Raw genomic sequence first — 20,802 nt, 5'->3', positions numbered from 1 at the left:
AATCACTTTTCAAACAATATTTCTAAATCCTAACAAGCAATTAATAAGAAAATAGTAAGGGCAAGTCAAGGATCGATCCACAGGAAAAATGGGATTAATTAAAGTCTATCAAGTCTAAATTACCTAATTGAAGTGTATTTGGGGGTTTGAAAAGGTTTGGTAACAACTATGACTAGCTAATAACAAGAACAAGCAAATAACACGAGTTAAAATATCATATAAGAAGACACTAGAGTTAAGGTTACTTGTATGATGAATAAGAATGGACAATGAATGTTAATGCGATTGTGAAGTAACGGAGACGATTATGCAAGGTTTAGTTTTCCTCTAAAATACTTGAGTCCTCTCTCGAATGGTCCTCAAGAATAATCACTTAATCAATCAACTAAATCCTCTCTCCAATGGTCTTTAGTCAATTGATTAAGAGATTCGATAAATTCGAAAAATCACTAATAAAGGATCCCGACCCCTTAATTTCTACCCAATATCTTGGCCTAGAAATTAAGTTGATTCTTGGGGATGATAAAAAAAAAGTTCAAATTTCAATTTAAGAATATTTGAATTCAAAATACCAAAGTATAAATGTGATCAATATCTATCGTAAGGTTTCAAAACACCAAGATCAATGCACAACCTTCTTTGGAACATCACAATCTCATCAACAAAACATTTAAAACCTAATTCATACTTTCACCCTAACCCTAGATATGAAACTACTCACTAATCATGGATTTCTAAGCAATTAAACATAAAATGTATGACTAATATAAGGCTAAACATGATTAAGAGATAATTAAACTAATAGAACTCACAATTATGAGACTATGAGAATGAAGATCTAAGAATAACTAAGAACAAAAACAAACACGAAAAGAATGAGATAAAAACTGAAACTTCAACTTAAATTGAATGAAAAGTACCTTGAATGCTATCGGAATCACAAACTATGATTAATAATTCTCAAATCTCAATAAAACTCAAGTGTTTGTCTCTTTAGTATGAACCCTAAAAATACTCTCTGAAAAAACTAGCATAAAGCATAAGTTCAAAACTAAAACCAAACTCTCGTTTTTATTAAAGCTCGAAACTTTCTTTTTCGGAAATGAATGGTGCAGGCGCACGATAAGTACCATAAGTAGGTGCGGGCGCACCTCAGCCTTCTGCCTCAAAACTAAAATCCCTCGTCATCTGGTGCGGGCGCACCAAAATGAGGTGCGGGTGCACCAAACTTTCTGTTCTGGTCGGACAGTTCAACTTAAAACGAGCATAACTTCTTCATTTTATATCCAAATCAAGCTTATGACTAGTCGTTGGAAAGATATCGAAACGAGCTTTCACCTCCAGTCGGAATTACCTTCATCCGATTTGTGGTTGGAAAGTTGTGTCCATTTGAAGTTCCTCATACAAGATTTTATGGCACTATGTGCTCCTTTGTGCGAGCGGACATGGGGCATGGTGCAAGAACATCATTTCTCAATGTGTGCTCTATTTTCATTGTTTCATTTGCCAACTCTACAACTCATATCCATCTTAGGTAGTTCCACCTATATTAAGAATATAAAACATGGTGAAAGCAAATGTACTAGAGATTCGTCAAAAATGACTGAAAGTCTAGTAAAATATCACTATGATCAAGAATGATCAAGTGCACGAAATAATAGAAGGGGAAATGGAGAAGAAAGAGGGAAGAAAGGGGAGAAAGAGGATCAAAATGAGCCAAAAGAAGTCTGTAAAGTGCGTTCAAAACGCACTTATCAAACTCCCCCAAGCTTAGCATTTTACTTGTCCTCAAGTAAATCAAGAATGAGAAGGAAGGAAAGAAGAGGAGAAAGGGAGTAAAAAAAATCATGCAACAAACTAACCTACATGCTCTAAACGCAAAGTTACAAACATGACATGCAAGCTAAATGAGTTCATAACAAGATTTATGAGACCAACCAAATACAAGAGGGAAGATGATTAGGAATCACAAAAGTGACTCTAAGGACTCAATCCACCGATCAACCGAGTCTTTTTGAAAAAAGGCTTTCCAAGAGTGATTTCTCACTCTTCTCCACTTCCAAGTCCCGAGTTTGACTCCTCCCTAGAGTTGCTCAACCATAACAGCTCGCCTCTACCATATTTGGATGACCCTCATCATGACTTGCACAAAATCTCGCCCGCCACTACTAAATCGACCAAGTCCAATCTATAAGTCAAAAGGGGCTTTGTTAAGGTTGTAACGGGGCTAGGTTTAAAGTGTGGATGATATTTTAGGAATGTGGTGCGAAAAGGGTAAGCGGAGTACAAACTAGGGGTAAAAACTCCCCCAGCAAACTAGTCCTAACACCAATCTCAAATCAAAATCTCACACATAACCTTGGAAGCTAAATGAGTTCATAATATCAAACTCCTTCCAACTCTTTTTTTCAGCCTAGCTTATCGTTAAATTTAACACATATATTGGTGTTCCTTAGTCCTTGTGGAAAAATGACCCTTGCTTGTCACTTTACTTAGTTTAGTGGTCTAGTTAGGTTTTGCTTGACTTTAGGAGACTGATAACGACCTAATTTTCCCTATGTTCATGTAGTCGGGAAATGGATTACCTTTACAAAATCCGACTTTTAAAAGGCTTGATTACAATGCTATTGTTATATCTTTTATATGGAAATGGCTTTATTACTAAAAACTGATTAGATTGCATAACAAGATTGTGCTAGAAGACCCTTTTGTTTTGTTTGGCATGTTTGCATTTGAGTCCAAGTTACAAATTTACTCCCAGCGAGTATGATATTGATTGTATACAAGTGCGTGGTTAGTGTTCTCAGCCCTCCCTCCACCTCCAACAAGATTTGATCCCATAACCTAGACCGCTATATTTGAAGAGGCTACCCCTCAAGCTCATAACTTATATTTAGTACTACTATTGTGATTCTTTCATCTTCTGAAATACAAATCTATACAGTTTACCTATTTGAAGTATCTCCATCATATTAATAAGGCCTTCTATTATATAATTTCAACTGGTTTTTACTGAATTGAATAGATTTAATTATCGTCAATCACTCAGGCGTTTCGCAACAGTGCCTATAGCCTAGCAACAGATTAGCTTAGAAATGGGGAATAAGACTGCGATTAAGAAGGTAAAGGCCAACAAGTTCCAAGGTACCATACAATGCGAAAGGCGCATTCAAGGATGTGGTAATAGGAGGTATCCTAGGCGTTGCAATTGAAAAAGGTGGTGAAGTTATTGTGCATGTGTATGACGACATTAAAAGGTCCTTTGGGAGATTTCCTTAACAATGCTCCAAACACAGTGGTACAAGTTGGGCAGAGCACTGTAGAATTAGCTGCGGAAGCTTTTGATGAAGTTACAAAGGCAGGCGGAACTGTTGTTCGTGGAGTTGAAAAAGCGACCGGAGCTGTTATTTTTGCTGTTGTAACAGGGGCTGAAACTATTGCTCATGAAGTTGAATATTTTGTGATTCACACAATAGGGGATCCTGTTGTTCGTGAAATTCAACTTAGGAAACTCTGTTGATACAGTTTGTAAGGATGTTGCTCGTTTTTTCCAGGACCTTTTCGCTTAAAACTCCCTGAAATAAAAAGGGTTATATCAAGAGGATAAAAAATGACCTCAAAATAAGGCAGCTAAGCTTGTTAGTCAAAGTGCCAAGTATTAATGGTATATTTCATGTGCTGATTAACTTTGAGCCAATTATGTTTGTTAAATGTTCGTTTGGATCGTCGTTTACTTGTCAATTAAGCATCATAAGATTTTGAAATCTGATGCAATATGCATCCGCATTTCATCACTTTGATGCAATATGCATCCGCATTTCATCACTTTGTCCCACAGAGGATTTCATTTGTTTGGCTCTTTACCACCCGAGACAAGCAGTTAGTCACATGACAGTAGAGACTATCTCAAGACAGTGGCCCACAGAGGATTTCATTTGTTTGGCTCTTTACCACCCCAGCGAATGTTAAGCAGCTAGTTTCTGTTGATTACAAATAGGATTTCCAGTACAAATCATAATACATATTTCTCAAGAGGACGACAGGTGAATCAAAACATGAAAACCCTGCAATATTGGTTCAACAGTGCCTATAGCCTAGCAACAAATTAGCAGAACAATGAAACAAACTTTATTTCTTTTCCAAGATCAAGTAGGCAGCATATATTGTCAACCTGATTCTACAAAGTCAGGTATGACTGTATGAGGACCAAACTACAGTTAGAGATCCGTTTGATTTATGCAATTATAAATTTCCACAAAGTAACTGTTTCAATCATAGAATGGTGATCGGCCCTGGCTTCCAATGCCATCGATGCGCAGAAACACACACAAAAAAAAAATCAAATTTCTTCTCAAATGAAACATGATACTGGCAATGAATGCTTACTGGAGCAATGGAGACAATAATAATATTATAAAAATGGTTGCGAGTACTGTTACCAAGAATATACTTATACTGTATAAGTTGGTCACCTGCACGGCTGCACCTCATTGGAAAGTGCCTCTGGAGTTTCGTTAAGCATGTTGTTTCCCTTACAATATACTAAGACTAACCATAACAAATTTTCACAAGTGGAGCAAGTCTAAGTCCTGTTGCAGGAGAGCCGCTTGAAAATGTTAACAGTAAACGCGACATCTGGCTTAAGAAGCAGGGAATATATCATCAAAAAACAGGTTGAGATTGCCAATCTTAGTATCAAATGCCAGTAGTTTCTCAAGTGCTTCCTGCACAGAGAACATTATATTCATGAAAATCATAAGACTTTCTCGCAAATATTTCCTCTATGGCCAATATGTCAACTGATCAGTGAGATTATAGAAAAGACCTGATATTGCTGATCTTGAGACACTATATTCTCATCAGACAGTCGCTCGACATGGTTACCCTTCCCAGTTGCATCCAGTACCTCAGCTGCTCTTTTTACAACATCATTGGAGATACCTGTGTGAAGATAACAAACGACTCTGTCTAAATGCACAATAAATAGGATGTTGTTACTCATCTGCTCACTGAAGGCATTTTGTTATTTTCGGGAATAAGAGCATTCAAGTCATTTCCCTATGTGCTATGTGCACATATCCGTAGAGACTTATTTTTAACAAAAACCAGAATGCTTATTAGTGAAAGAGCATGATAGAGGATGTGATATTGCAGCTGAAACTATAAATAATTAAATATTATAGCAAGCAAGCATAACAACCATCAAATTTCAAACACACTGAAAGTGAACAATCGAGTATGTTGCACATCTATTAAGCTGAGATAATGAGATCAACAAGCTGTTGCAGGAACAAACAGAAGAGTTAAATCCTACTGTACCATGAAAGTTAAAACTCACACATACCAGCAAGGATTGCACAATGTAGCCCTGCAAAGAGACAATTTTGAATAAGGAAATCTTTCATATTGTACACCTACTGTTTCAAGTAATTATGTATATTGCAAATACTTACCATAACTCAAGTGTGCCTGACCTGGAACCAATCTGTATTGCATGTACACAAAACATTTAGTTCATTGCTCTACCAGATGGAAAACAGAGGGGTTTAAGGACTTGTAACTTTCTCACTAGATGTCCTTCAGGAGGGAATGATGAAAGATATACATATGATATATAACACTGTCTTTCCTAGTATATTTCTGATGTAGGAACTATACATGGACTTAAAAAAATCAAATCTGAAGAGCTATAGTGGACAGAACCTCATGTCACGATAACATTTGCACAATATATACGAGTCTGCATGATCATGGACACACACAATTACACCGTAGAATTCTATGATCAAACCATTAAGTATGTAATCGCTGAACACATGCCTCGAGTAATGTTTCTTGATTAGACTTCATATAGACCTGAATTTGATAAAGAAAAATGTAAGAAAAGACCAGTCTACAACAGAGGTTACCTACCTATACAAAAACACAATGTCTTCCATGAGCATGCTGCTTTGTTCAGGTCTCAACACACTCATGGTGTAAAACTTGATTTCCTCAGACTGCATTAAGTCAGAAAAGTAGCAATAAATATTATATAGAGGAGCTATACATTCATTTCCACCTTTTCACCCAAAGAAAAAAAAGAGCAATAAAATCATGATTTGAGTGATTCTAGAAGATTTGGCATAGAGGAAACCTTTGGCAGCAAGTTCTCATGGAATATTTCAGTCAAATGAGTGCAAACAAAAACCTACAAAATAAAATTTAGTGTCATGCATGCAGCTCAAACTCCAGAAAACCAAATTCATCAGTTGATGAAAAAAATAGGTTAATTAATGTAAACAGATGGAAAGAACTAGATTTTGGGCTATGCATTGACTACTGTAAAATTCAATCACTGCTCTAGAACATAGCAAATGTACACTTTTAGCACTATATATGCCAAAATAACTTTTTCATAAATTTGTTTGGGCACGAGACTGGAATGACCAAGAAACAACTTCTGACAAAAATTATCTGACCTTCCAGAATATAGGCTGGACCATCAAAACTCACATGGTTATCTTAAACTCCAAAAAGAATCAGCATCTTGCCAATCTTAAAATAGCTTAAATAATTTATTACTTAGGGATTCTAGTAGGTCTTACGTCTAAGGAAGGACATACCTTTGACTTAACACAAGCTGCGATATCAAGGGAGAGCTCATAAAAGTTGCAAAAGGTATAAATAAAAGAGAAGAAAAGAAGAAGGGCAGAGAGACAAAAAAATTTCTAGGCCCTGAGAGAGACTGCTGAAACATCAGAGGTAGAGTTATACAGAAGTACAAGGTGAGTGGGAAAACTCCTCTAAACACAAGAAAACTGCCTTAATAAAGCTAATGAAAAGAAAATCATCAACTATGTCAACGATTTCCAAGGATCTGAAGTAAAATATGAAGATTATTTACTACTGAAAGTATGCAAGGAGCTGCTATGAGAGTGAAAACAATTTCAATTTCCGGACTCCAGTTCCTGACCTCTTAAATCAGAGTACACAAACTGCACTTCAATTTCTAACCTCCTAATCAGAATGCACAAACTGCACAACTTCAATTTCTATCTCAAACGAGCCATCCATTTCAGCAATTGCATGATTGCAATGGACTGGGTCTTGGTGAAATCTTCATTTAGATCTGAGGAAACAATTTCCTTTATTTATAGCGTGACCGGCTTAAGTATTTATACCAAAAAGATTGCTTAGAATCTTATCAAAAAAATTGCTCAGAAATACCAGTAAGTTGTCATATATGTACACAAGAAAAGACCAACAAGCCTTTAAGAGAACAATCCATTGTTGAACCAGTGTATTAAAGTTGTTCAAATGTTTCTTTCAGACAGATGTGAAGACTAATATGGGCTCAGTGATGAACAGTCAGTCTGCAACTGCCCCATTTTCTTGCAAATAGCAGAATGGACAACTTTACAGGAGGAGCTTCAACATCTAACCTTTGGTGTATCACCACTATTAGCAAAGTAGTTCACAGTTCCACCAAGAAGACCAATGCCATCTGAAACACACACAAGAAGCACCATATACTGAATGGAATAGCAAGCAGTATGGGAATCAAATCACATCTTAAAGCATATTATGGAAGAGAAAAGGATATATGGATCTGAAAGAATCTATATAATTTACCTTCTGTAAGTGTGCCTTTACCGAATTCATCCAAGAGGCATAAAGATTGTGATGTAGCTTGCCTATAAAACTCTCTATTAATCTATCATATCATATTTAGAACTTGAACAAATTTCCAAAGGTACTTCCTCCGTTTCATAATTCATGCAACACTTGCATTTTTTAGGTCAAACTTTATAAATTTGACCACTTCTATCACCAAAATATATTTTAAAAATGGTTATGTGGGATAATGTTAGATTCATCCGAATGCGTAATTTATAAGCATCAATTTTTCATAATTTTTACTAATACATGATTGAAGATATTAATGGTCGGAAAACTGCATTGGAGACCGCAAAATCGCAAGTGTGGCAAGAGTTATGGAACCAAGGAAGTACTGTAGAATTCAGTTTTCATGAGGGAGCTACAAATTTTCATATTAATAGATGTTAAGGCAGACGCTTCACATGAAGCTTCAACTTTGATCCAAAAACAGAATGGTGGACCTGTATTGTTTGGTACACTTGTAATGATAACTTAACTAGCAGTCTTTCAGTAGACAATTCTCGAATCAGCAAGTACAAGACCTTCCAAATAACAAGATCTCACTGATATGTACCTCAACATTATACCAACTTGTTGTAGATCAATCATAAATGTAGACTGTTCAGCAGCCATGAGCTTGCTACCCATGGCACAAAATATCCTACCACACGATTCAATGTAAGATGATATGATTATGAATAAACCACAAAATATCATGGAGCCCCTTGATCATCATAAACACACCTATCAGTTAAGCCTACCACAGCAGCATCCGCAGGGACAAAACTCCCAATGTGAGAGAGAAAAACAATTAAGGCAACCTGGGAAAACAGATAGGTACTAAGGTTATTGAAGTTAATCAAAGTACAACTCGAGCATATGTAAAAACAAATATAAGGGGAAAATAGGCAAGCCTCAACTTTCAATCCCCCTCAAAAAATTGAAGCTACATGGTTCAAAGAGGCTCACCGCTCACCTCCCCACCAAGATCTTGCTCAGGAGATTAAAACCATCTCAAGAACTTGCAAGTTCTCAAATTTTATCCAAGGAGGAGTTAAAGTTCCCTCATACATTCACATGATATAAAGACATTGTCTTCCTATTTATATAGACTATACGGCAGCCTAAGAAAGCCTACATAGTGAATAATCTAAACCTTAATTAGTAATTCTAAGACTGAGATTACATCAAACGGGATTACATTTATTACGGGTTGGGAAATTCGAGGCCTTGCATGCAAACACAAAGTTGTTAGTTATGCAAGCCCAATAGTCCTACACGGGAGTGGGCTTCAGGACATGTGGTGGATCTCGATCAGATGAAGCTACAAAGTGAAGGCAAAGAGAAATGGTGGAAAGATTGAGCTAAGAGATCACACAGTCGTGCAATGTACGTCGAGAGTACAAGTCTTACACAAGGCTGCGTAGTCCTGTACTGCAAACTTCTACGCGTTTCAGCCTTCAACGTACTTGTAGTATCCTTATTCTAGTTGGTTTAGGATTCTTGGATAGTTTATATCTTAATTAGTTGTCAATTATTTTAGGATGATAGTAAACCAGTTTCCTAATACTTATTGAATTCTATATCTAAGAAGAGCCTAGAATATATCTTTGTCGAGAAGGGGTTACCATTCCATTCTCTATACAAAGAGGGCATGGATCATTGCTTTACGAGAACTGGTGAAGCATTACAGCACTCTTAGGAAGCTTCTTAAGTTTTCTTGAGAGAAGGGGTTGAATTACACAATTTAGGGACATCGTGTGGAAATAGACCCATGGAGTGATTACTAATAATTGTATGAGTAGCAAATTAGTAATACACGGTTGGTTTTACCCCTATTTGCTATTTGCCATTTATCATTATTTCTTAACTTCCACAACTTTTCTCTATGTTCGTTACTCTGCTTCTGTTTGCCGCCTTAAAATAGCAACATAATACGGCTGTGCCATACAGCACAGCGTGACTGTGCAAAGAGAGACCCCGCAGGGTGAGCACACCACTGCCTGCCACTCATGACACCGCCAACCCACACAGTCCATCATGTTGGCCACTGCTACTACTTGCTAGACAGCTCAACTTCAATCAAACAAAATAAGCTTGCATTGGAGTATTAATATTTCTGGAAGGTATAAATCAGAGCAAGGAAGTTCAAGTAATTAATTTAATGTTGAAAAGCTCTTCACAACAGTGACTTCTGAAGAAAACAATTGCTCCGTTAAAGATTAAAAAAAAAATGCAACTTACAGAGGTAAGTGATCTCTGTCTGTTTTTCCATAAAACAATATTCAAATGAAGATGGATAACATTGCATGCTTAGAAGTAGGAAATGAAGGCTATATGGAACATATTTTCATGCATAATGATTGTCTGGTTGGCTTGTGCTTGTGAAAACACAACTTGTACTTCATAGAATTCCAAAACCTAGAAAGTGGCCAAGTTAGCAATATTTTAAAACTGGCCACATACATATATGCTGGGACGGTCTAATAGAACCATGACAACAAAACCTATTGTAATTTTATGAGTACGTGGATAGGGAGGTCCAATTTTGTGCATCCAATCCGTAACCAATAATTATTCAACGAAAGCAAACATGACTGGATACACACTCTACATTGCCGCAGGAACTAAGAACAGGGCTGAAATATGTACAAGTCACATTCCAAGAGACATAGCAGACCTGTTTTATATAGATACTTTTCCCAGAATAGTTAGGGCCGGTTATGATACTGATTTTTCCTGAGAAAAAAGCAAACCCAATGATTATCCAAAATGAGGACTGCAGTCCAGATAAAATTTGGCTTAGTACAATGACAAGAAAGCCAGTAAACATTTAGAAATTCTTACCTTCATCAAGTATTTTGGTGTCATTTGGAATAAATGTGTCCACTGTCATTTCCTGCAAAACATGTCTGGAAAAGAAGTACTATAATCATACAAATTGTTTAACGTTTGAGATATTATTAAAAGAGATCTTTAATTCGAAAATTTAGATCAGAAGAAGCAGCAATAACCTTCCATTTTGTATCTCGAGTATGGCATCAGTCGTCAAGTTGGGTCTAACATAGTTGTTCTGATTAGCAACTAACGCCAAGGACAAAAAGCTAAAATATGAAACAAGACACTGAACTCAGAAATCGGGACATTGAACCAGAGTGCAAATCGAAGCAGCAGAGCTTGATGAAATTTACCAGTCAAGTTCTGCTACAAAGTTCACAGCTTTAAGCAAATGTGTTGAGAATAAGAGAACATGTGATATCAGGTCCCTTGTAATCACCCTCTCCATGTCTTACACAATTAACAAAGATATCGAATATTAGATGACCTTGGGAGCAGTTGTGAATGTATATTTTCACAAGATACATAAAACAGTAACTCTATATCTCATCAATATGTAATTCATGGAAGCTAGTAGACTACAGCAATGCAGTACCCAATATTTTGTGATATATGTCCCCAAGAACGTTGTCCAACTCCCGTGTCTTTGAAGTGCGATAGAAAAACCTTTTGGGCTCTTTTTCACCATCAGAAAACTGCATTAGAGCTATACTTGATTAACTAAAGTAGTTCTTATCAATTCTATGTAATAACACATGCAAAATGGTTCAAGGAACTTACAGCATATTCAATATCTTCAAGCGTCTGTAGGGTGCGCTCGTCAAGCTTTTCTTCAGATATGCACAGCAAGTATCCTAAACAAAACACACAAAGAAGTTGTGGCAATAAGATAATATAGAATCTAAGAGAAAGAGTGGACCCTGTATGATGTGGGTAGGGAAAAAATGAAGTTATGGATCAAGTTCATAAATTTAAAATAGTTATCTATCTGAGATGGAATCCGCCTAGCAAGATATGATGATACTATAATCACTTTCGAGCCAGCCAAGGTATTCTCTCACAATTAACATGGAAATATGAGTACAAAATTCTGAAAAACAAATACTTGATACAGATCTCTCCTTATTTTGCTGCACCAGCAGACTGACTTTATCAACCTTTGTCCACAAAATCTTTTCATGCAAGGACACATATCCACTAGGTCTTTACTATTTAATAGATATCACATGGCAACCTACTTGATGTGGTATGCAATGATATAAATATGATTGATCTCAGGCACAAAGACACAGATTCACACTAACCTATTTGATGTATGTAAATAATACAAGGGACGCACTCATCACGATGCAAATTAGGAAGTCTTGCAAGCTCCAATGATGACACCTACATCATATATGAAGCTTTGAACACTTGCTATAAAGTAGTGCATGACTTTGAAATCTGCTCCCTCTGACAACTTGTTTGACTTTTAACAGCTACCTCTTCCAGAATTCAGGCAGCTCCTCATATATTTGTCTCAGTTCATCCAACTAGGTACCAAAACATAGACTATCAATTAGAACCACATCACTTCATGGATTTATAATATGTAGCAAATGTTTCAATTCTTCCATAAAGATATAAGTACTGTAGAACAGCAAAATGTACATGAGTCCAAAGACATGGAAAACAAAATTAAAGAGCAATTACAAGTAAAAAATGACGGGTATGAAAAAAAGGCATGCAATAAATCTGAGGACAAAGCCAACATATACTGTTTAGTACAAAAGTGATAAAATGTCAAGCATTTGAATCGAACCTCTTCACAGAAACCCTCTTTCACAATTGTCCCATAGCCTTTCTCTTTTTCTCTAGTTACATCGATAATGCCAGTAACCTGCATAACATAATGCTTTTATTGTCTTGTTGAGGCCTATAAACTGTACAAGGATTACTGCAGAATAATGCCACAACATTACCTAGACAAGAAAAGTAATAATAGGGCAAACAACCCAGAGAGAGGTTGAACTTCAAAATGTTATGAAAGGTATAATTGCAGGAAACTTTTATATCTATTTAACATCTCCATGCCCATGGTCATTTTCTTCTGCCAGATCCATATATGCAAATGCTTGCAGTAGCAACATAATCATATGGAGCCAATTTTCTTTTCAAATTTTGGAAGCAATTACTGGTTCTCCTCTACTCATTTTATAAAGAAGACACCAAATGGTTGACATGTAGTTATCCAGAAGAAGACACATAATGAACACAGAAGTATGGTTTTCTAGTTTAAAATTGTGTTCATTTGGAAAACAGCTCATGTAAGCTTGTATTTGAAATGCCTATCACTCTGCTTATACATAATTATATGCCATTAGAAACTGATAAAATTTATGTTGTATGTTAAATTATAGGGACACAATTACAGCACCAGGCTCATTACATATAAATGACAATTCATTCCGTTATGCTTGAGAAACTTGGATACAATCTCAATGATGATCTTCACACTAATAGGTTTTTCTGCTTAGACTTCAGAGTTTCATTAGTATGAAAATTTAGGATCACTAGCAACATCAGAAATGAATGGCAAACAGCTGAGTACAGCATGCATGACGGTATATATTTCCAGACTTATTGGCCTTAAGTTAGGAAGTCACTAATTTTAGGGTCACTAACATAATTAACTAATAGAAATAGGGAAAGCAAAATGCTCCCATCAGCTCTAGCAGTAGTAGCTGGCTACAAATGTAGGGACAAAACTAAAAAGCATGAGTATTAGGAAGGAGTTAAAGAGCATAACCAGTTCAGAGATATAAGAGAGCTCTGTTGTAATGCATGAAGCCGCCTGAAACATAGCATGACCAATTAGAGATGATAGAACTCGCGAGACCTAATCAACATTTAGTGCATAGTAAAAAAAATATATATGTTATCAGCATGATGTACCTTGTCAATAATATCCAGATAAAAATGGTTGACATGCTCCCTTAGACTTTCAGGAACGCCAACTTCGAATATCTTGTTCAGGTGCAGGAAGGAAGAAAGACTCTAGAACCCAAGGTTAATCAATGTTTTATACACCATAGGCTTGATAATAACACGTACAAGATCTAGGTCCAGAAGGACAGGACAAAAGGAAAGCTTTCTCCTGGACATGCTTAAGTATAATGTTATAGAACTCCTAACACTGCATATCTTAATGAAGACATACAGACAGAATTATGTATTTCATAATGTATATGAATAGGAGACTATAAAAAAACCAAACATGATGGCTTTGACATTACAGACTGATAATAACAGCCAACTTTGTCAATAGGGAAACACTAAAGATTGTGCTTCATGACAAAGAAACAACTTATAGTCTAAAAGATCATAATTCAGTTTACAAGTTCAGAAAACTTCAGCATCTGATTCAATATCAAATAATATAAATCAGATGCTGAATGAATTTGGATATAACACTACCAAATGAACCAGGCCTGCAACATATTCTTACCCCATGGCACTAAAAGAGCTTTCCATAATATTGATAGTAAAAAAGAGAGAACAATGACAATAAGTTAATAACTAAAGTTAAACTCACCTTCAGAAAAGCTGCCCAATCACTGGCGGTGCACACTGAGCTTGGGGAGTTGAATTTCTTCCATCAATTGAAATAAAATGTGTGACCCAATTTTGGAAATAAAAACTACACTATAGAGTAGATATGTAAACAAAGGGAAACATTTCAAAGGGACAACATATGCCTAAATGCAATGTGTCGTCAAACACGCTTCTTATGTAAACCATACAAAGATGTCAAAAAAGCAGCATTCCTATAGTTTATAGATAAATAATGCTCTGACTGCAACTACTGTTGTTAATAGATGCATATGCAAATTAACTAAAAGTACAGATATGACTCCTGATTACCGGAAGATAAGAATTTGAAGATAAAAAGGTTGATGGAAAGCAGACACAATTATACATTTATACCTTGAGTATGTAGGGTACATCTTTTATGGTTTTGAGTGTTCCTCGTAATGATGCCATAAGCTCTTCCGAATATAAGAAAAATGATATCTTCACAGCATTAAGAAACACCAAATATCTGGCATGCTTATACAATCCAATGATGTAAATTGTTGTCCCAGTTGCTTTTTGTTTTAAGATAGACTTGTTGCGGAAACTATTACAACCATTCCTTTATGACCCAGAGTTCCTGATATAAAAGTTCCTGTAGTATTTCCTCCAATATCTGAAGCCTTATGATTAATATGACAACGCAAATAATATTTTAGTCTTTTTTATTTCAAAGCAAGTCCGCTGTTCTTTCTTTTCACCTAACCCATACTAATCAGAGTATGAGACATGTTGATCCCATGGTTCCAGGTCTGAGTATCATACAAGTGATCCAACTCCCACCTCATTCCTGAGATAGGACCCCGTGGGGGGCCACTATGTACCCAAATATAAAATCACCAATCACAGTATAAGTTAACAACGACTGCAGCTCTGCGTTGTTCCAGAACAACAGATTCATCCATAAAACAAAATGTTCTATCTGAAAAAATCAAAAATGTGTGATTGTTCAAAAACAAGTAACCAAAAGGGAGGACACATACCTTAAGCTCTTTATTCAATATTCTCACAAAGACATAGTAAATCTTTAGCATGTCAACAGCTTCTCTCTTATGCAGTGAACCATAGACTATAAGAAGACATGAGATTTTCACTGGTTCAAGGTGCCTTCTAAAGTCAGATAGGTCAAGTATGCAGCATAAAAATAAAAGTAAATTAAAAGGATACAGCATCAAGCCGACTGTTTAAAATGTCCAGGTCAAGTATTGGTCGGAGGAACCATTTTCTGCACATTTATACACAATTTGCAAGAGTTTTTTCAGCAACAAGTCATTGCATTTAGAGGGATCACAAAGTTGCCGGCCTAGTTTACCTCAGGAGACGTCGACCCATTGGTGTAACACACTGAGAACAAGTAGGAATTAATCATATTAAAAATAAAAACACCCTAGTCAGCCAAAAAAACAGTAAAAGATGAGATATTGTACCTTATTCATCATACCAAAGACAGAGAACCTACAATCAGAAAAGTAAGTACCTGAGAATTTAAAAAGGAGAAAAGAACAAAAACAAAGAATGCACCTTACCCTTCTTTTGCTCGACCAATTCCCATATGGCTTGGATGTTTGTCTATTTGGAAAATTTGTAATGCTTCATGAGCTGCTGCATCAAGCTTAAGGAATTTATTTCTATCCTGGTTAAGTCCACTTTGAGCAAACTCAGCATAAGTGTGCAAGTGTGCAACACATGGACCTCTAAGGGTACAATGTATGACATAAACAAGTAATAAGCTCCTTCCATTTCACATTCCAAACAACATGCTGGAGGATACAGTGAAACCTCGGTCAGACAATCAACAGATATTGATGCATCACCATACTCCTTTGTTTCAAGGGTATCTACAAGTCTTTCATTCTCCAATATTGCAAGAAGCCCCCCAGTGGCCCGAACTTGAACCTCACTTGCAATATCCATCATAGAACTAAGCTGACATAGAGCCAAAAAGTAGAACACTCAATAAGAATGACTAACCAACATAACATTTACTTTCAAACTCTACATATTTTACATGATGTAGGAAGCATCCTAGAGTTATAGAATTATCCAGCTTAAATTTTTTTAACTTTCTTAGATTTAGTTGATAAAAAAAGAGAATCATAAATTTAGGGGATTGGAGAAAAAAAGCAATTGAAGGGAAAAGATTATGCACTATTTGCAGAGAGGATATGGGAATATGAGAAAGTAGCTCATCAGAGTGCAGATTATATATGGCACACATGTTCTCTGTTGAAAACCTATAAGCAGCATAAGATCCGGCTTACGAAATTTCCTGTTATAGTCGATGCATTTTCTGTGGAAGTTCTATCAGGGAACGTTACTATTCTAAATACTGCCAGTAAGTTTAATAAATCATTTACTTGCATTAATGTTGAACAATAAGAGACTTATCATGCTTTAAAGCTTTCAACATATGATAAGAGTATAAGGCCACCATGTTTACATCTTGGTGTGAGAAAGAGGGGCTTACAAAGGTAATCCTCTCTTTGACACTCAAACCGTCATCCATTCCAGAAACTCTGAGATATACCAATCTGCATTTCCACAAGATGAATCAAGAGGAACGGGAAGAAGGGAGGAACCGGAAGAAGGGAGGAACTTGGAAGGAAAAGAAATATAAAAGATAGCTAGCATGTATCAGGTGAAAGCAACATATTACATTCTAAGTTTCAATAGTATAGCTAAGATCTCAAATTCTCAACTTCTTCGAATTCAAGCTGCCATAACAGCAAAAAGAAGATTATTTTTGCCTTTTTCCTACTCCCCTCAAGAATATAAATTTAATACTCTTTATTCCTTAAACATATAATTAAATGTGACATCCAGAACAACAGCCAGTAGTCTCCCTTTTAACCAATTACAAGACACACATTTTGCTTGAGCTCACTTGGCATGTCATTTCCATCTCAGTGAGACACTCATGGGCACTGGATGGAGATGGAAGAGAGAAACCTTCCAAACATCAAATATGGAGAGAGAAGAGAGGATGACATATTAGAAAACAAATATATATATATATATATATATATATATATATATATATATAAATATATATATATATATATAAATATATATATATATAATATATATAATATATATATATATATATATATATATATATATATATATATATATATATATATGGCAATTGAAAAATCCAACATCTCAAAGTTTGTGGATCACATTTTTCCTTCTTTTCCCTTTTTGCATATCCCCTTAACACTCCTTTTATTGAAGTGAACTTGTCTTCGTATTCATATCAAAATCGAGACAATTTTTTGGCCAGACCCTGTATGATAAATTGAATAATCCAAAGGTCAGACTCAAAGATCTGCACTTCAGTAAGACCAAGTTCCAATGAATTCAAAGATATACTCATCCAATTAATTTCCTAGGCAGCTAATTATATTTATGGTTATCTCTTACTCCAAAAGCTTTTTCCAAATCCAAGAGCTAACATAAAAGTATTCCAAGAACCAATTAACTAGAAAGAGAGAATTAACACCTGTGCCAAGCTTGTTCAAAGCTAAATATTGAACTTTTCATAAGCTTCACTGTGGGAGAGAAGTTTATTCCATCTGCACTATTTGAAAGATAAAAATGCAATTAATAACATGGTATCTTTCCAATTTTAGCAGAGTTAAGCCATGTACCACTTCTCTGTAAAGCCAATAAGAACTGTTCTTCACTTTTTGTGCTGGTGTATATGATCAAAGGTTGTGCCTGATGTTTCACTGAAAAAATAGTGTAAGTTAAAAAAAAACTAGAATTACATTGAAATGTAAAATCCAGAAATAAAATTGAATTTTAAAAACAAAAGAGAGATACAGGTTAACCTACATGTTCCAACCCACAATTCATGAGTAATTCAGCAGTCTGCTTTTTGTTGTTAGCATTTACATATTAGAGCCTCAGATCAGCCCACCAATCATGTGAATCCCAGCTCATCACAACAGGTTCCCCAACCCCCTCTCCACACCCCCCCCCAAAAAAAAAAAAAAATGCCCCTGATAAGGTTTTGCAGCCCCCAAACACTAAGATCAAAGGCTAACAACTTTACCTTCCTAACACCTCTAGTACTCCCTTTACTTGATGAAATACCACCGCATATCATATGAAAGTAAATAACAGAAAAAGGAAAACTCATACCCAGATCAATTAATGGAAATTCTGCACCATCTTCCCAAACTTCAAGCACACTGAGTTGTCGAATACTAGAATCATAATAGGAGATTCCGACTCTGTCAAAAGAAAAATGTAAGATACAAAGAATTGTAGAAACACTTTGCACTTATGTTCAAGGTCGTCTTGACTATTTATCAAAAGCTAACTATACATTCCATTTGCAGGAGACAAAAATATTCACGCACATGCTACAGAACCTTGCATGGGTGTATTTATTTATTAGGCACCAGAAACCAAAGACCACGAATATAAGAAGCATCTGCCACATTCTACTTTCAGCAATTTTAGCAAACAAATTAATTGTAGAAATATAGTACCTTTGACCATGCATCACACATGCCATATAGACCTGCATAGAAAATTATTTATTGTCAAAACAAGACAGTTAAACAAACTACTTGTTACAAATAACATCTTGTTGTTGCACCGAAACATATAGATGTTGACTAATATGGTTGACATTGGACTCGGAAAAATAAAATAGTTGAATAACTGGAAAATGAGATTATTCAGTTTAAAAAATAATCAAAGGACTGAATGTGCAACCCCAAGCTAAATCTGAATCATTAGATTGCCATTCCATGCCATCCTTGTGTGATCTACGATTTCTTTCCTTTCATTTTAGTTCAATAACTGAACGATTATGGGAGAACGAGAATTGCAAGCCTTTTATAGTAACTCAAGAAAATAAAGCAGAGAAAAACAGTTCTACTTCCTCCATCCCCTAATACTACGCCACACCTAACTTCTGCGATCAAAAGCTTTGTACATTACTCTTTCATGGCTAACTCTAAGTAAAATCATTTTCTTAAGAATGTATTTATTGAGGTGAATCATGATTCATGAAAGATCATCTTCGCATCATCATATCACTATATTGTTCAAAAATTTGGTTGAAGCTAGCAAGATTCCACCCTAATACACGTATGTGGCCCACTCTTGACTCTTGAGGAAGGGAGGACAGAAATTGCCTTCAATATATGAACTGTAATTCAAAATCTTTGTGTTATCTTCCACTTTTTCCTTCATAGAACTGACAATCCATATAAACCTCAATTTCTGCACACGACGATCGTCCTTCCTCACTGCTCTTGCCTTCATGTTTCTTAAGTTAATTTTGTCGTCGAATCTGATTTAAACTAACCTAATTTTTCCTATTGTCAATTTCCAGGTCACTACTGTACCAAACTTTCATCAAGTCCGTAGAAACACCAAGGTATAACAAACGAGAAGCGAATAACATAAGAATTCAACGCACACTGCCGTGACACTCGATATACCAAATCAATTTCGTGAAGAAGAAGCAAAATATCACTATATATATCAGTCACTGCTTCAGATTTCTCTAATTGAAGATTCTAAGTTTCTTTAACTCAATTCAACTTTATCGTATAACGAAGTAACATAATAGTCCTACTCCTACTACAAAAATAAAGCATAATAATGTAAATCAGCTGCAAAGTGGAAGCAAAATTTCGCAGTTCAATTTGTGTACAGCATACGAAATCGACATTTTCATCATTTAAGACAATTAATCAATTGGAATAAAACGTTTACAGCAAGTTGAAATTAAAGCAATTGATCAAAACCTGCGATTGATATTCAGTTTCGTCGACCTCCTCCTCCATTGTTGAGTCCGATTGAGAGCAAGATAGCGACTGAAGAAGCGCAGCACAGCGCAGCAGAGGGAGAGATTATGAGAGAGAGAGAGAGAGAGAGAGCGCGCGCGCGTAAAATGAATGTACGAGTGAGGGATTTGAGGATGCGTCACCTTTTTTTTTTTTTTTTTGAAAGAAAAGAGATTTCATTAATATTTCGCCAAACGGCACTTACAAGTCATTTCTGAAAAACATAAAATTCTAATAGAAATACATATCACCCTAGAAATGTAAACATCGCAGATTTGACTTAATTTTGCCTTAATAAAAATCTTCATCTGAAGCAATGCAATCTGTGAGTTCGCTCTGGTTCGGCATACGATCTGCAGATGCGGAAATTTTGGGATGTACGTACTCCAATAGTCTTCCATAATTTTACAGAAGTTGTGAAACCCTAATTCTTCATGTTGAGTCTCGAACTTCAACCCATGAGAATAATTTCTCATACCTAAAACAAAAGAATCATACTCACAACTCCCATAGGGGAGAAGGAGATTTCCAAAACAGAAACTAAAAACCCATAAAAGGGTTTGAGAGAAAATCTCATAAAGAGATACTAATTTATTGAACAAAACAAGAAAATGAACTAAAAACTGAAAATAAAAGGGAAAAATGGGCTTACCATGGATGAAAACATCCATGGCAGCCCCCTAATTGATGAAGAAGGGGTAAGGGAGGCTAGGATTTTAGAGAGAGAAAAGGAGAGGGGAGGCTAGGTTATTTGAAATTCTTCCTTACACTTTAGATACGTTTGCTGAGGATGCGTCACCTGATTTATACGTTTTGCTTCAGACAGCTTGTCCTCTAAATGGATTGAAGTCATTGAACAAAAAAAAAGTTTTACACGTGTGTTTTATTATTATTTTATTCC

The 20,802-nt window shown here is 35.8% G+C and overlaps 1 protein-coding gene across 1 annotated transcript; it reads right to left on the bottom strand.

The window, feature by feature from the left end:
• Positions 1-3,350: 3,350 nt before the first annotated feature.
• On the bottom strand, positions 3,351-20,362 carry LOC104883386 (DNA mismatch repair protein MSH5). Its single transcript, XM_057393849.1, is given in 34 exon segments — positions 3,351-4,724; positions 4,826-4,941; positions 5,345-5,368; positions 5,454-5,485; positions 5,914-5,999; positions 6,137-6,190; positions 7,425-7,486; positions 7,615-7,676; positions 8,216-8,302; positions 8,386-8,462; positions 10,322-10,380; positions 10,489-10,553; positions 10,656-10,745; positions 10,833-10,929; positions 11,075-11,174; positions 11,260-11,333; positions 11,784-11,865; positions 11,949-12,011; positions 12,281-12,358; positions 13,268-13,312; positions 13,414-13,515; positions 14,054-14,110; positions 14,446-14,532; positions 15,259-15,316; positions 15,404-15,435; positions 15,519-15,546; positions 15,618-15,719; positions 15,863-16,017; positions 16,559-16,622; positions 17,594-17,666; positions 17,742-17,822; positions 18,238-18,329; positions 18,591-18,622; positions 19,863-20,362. Coding segments are annotated over 34 exon segments (2,439 nt in total). The 5' UTR covers positions 19,902-20,362; the 3' UTR covers positions 3,351-4,640.
• Between the last annotated feature and the right edge of the window lie 440 nt (positions 20,363-20,802).

Source organism: Beta vulgaris, chromosome 4 (genome assembly GCF_026745355.1).
Source record: "Beta vulgaris subsp. vulgaris cultivar EL10 chromosome 4, EL10.2, whole genome shotgun sequence".
Classification (NCBI taxonomy): Eukaryota; Viridiplantae; Streptophyta; class Magnoliopsida; order Caryophyllales; family Amaranthaceae; genus Beta; species Beta vulgaris.
Note: the sequence above shows the minus strand (reverse complement) of the source record. Positions and strands in the feature narration are given on the sequence as shown.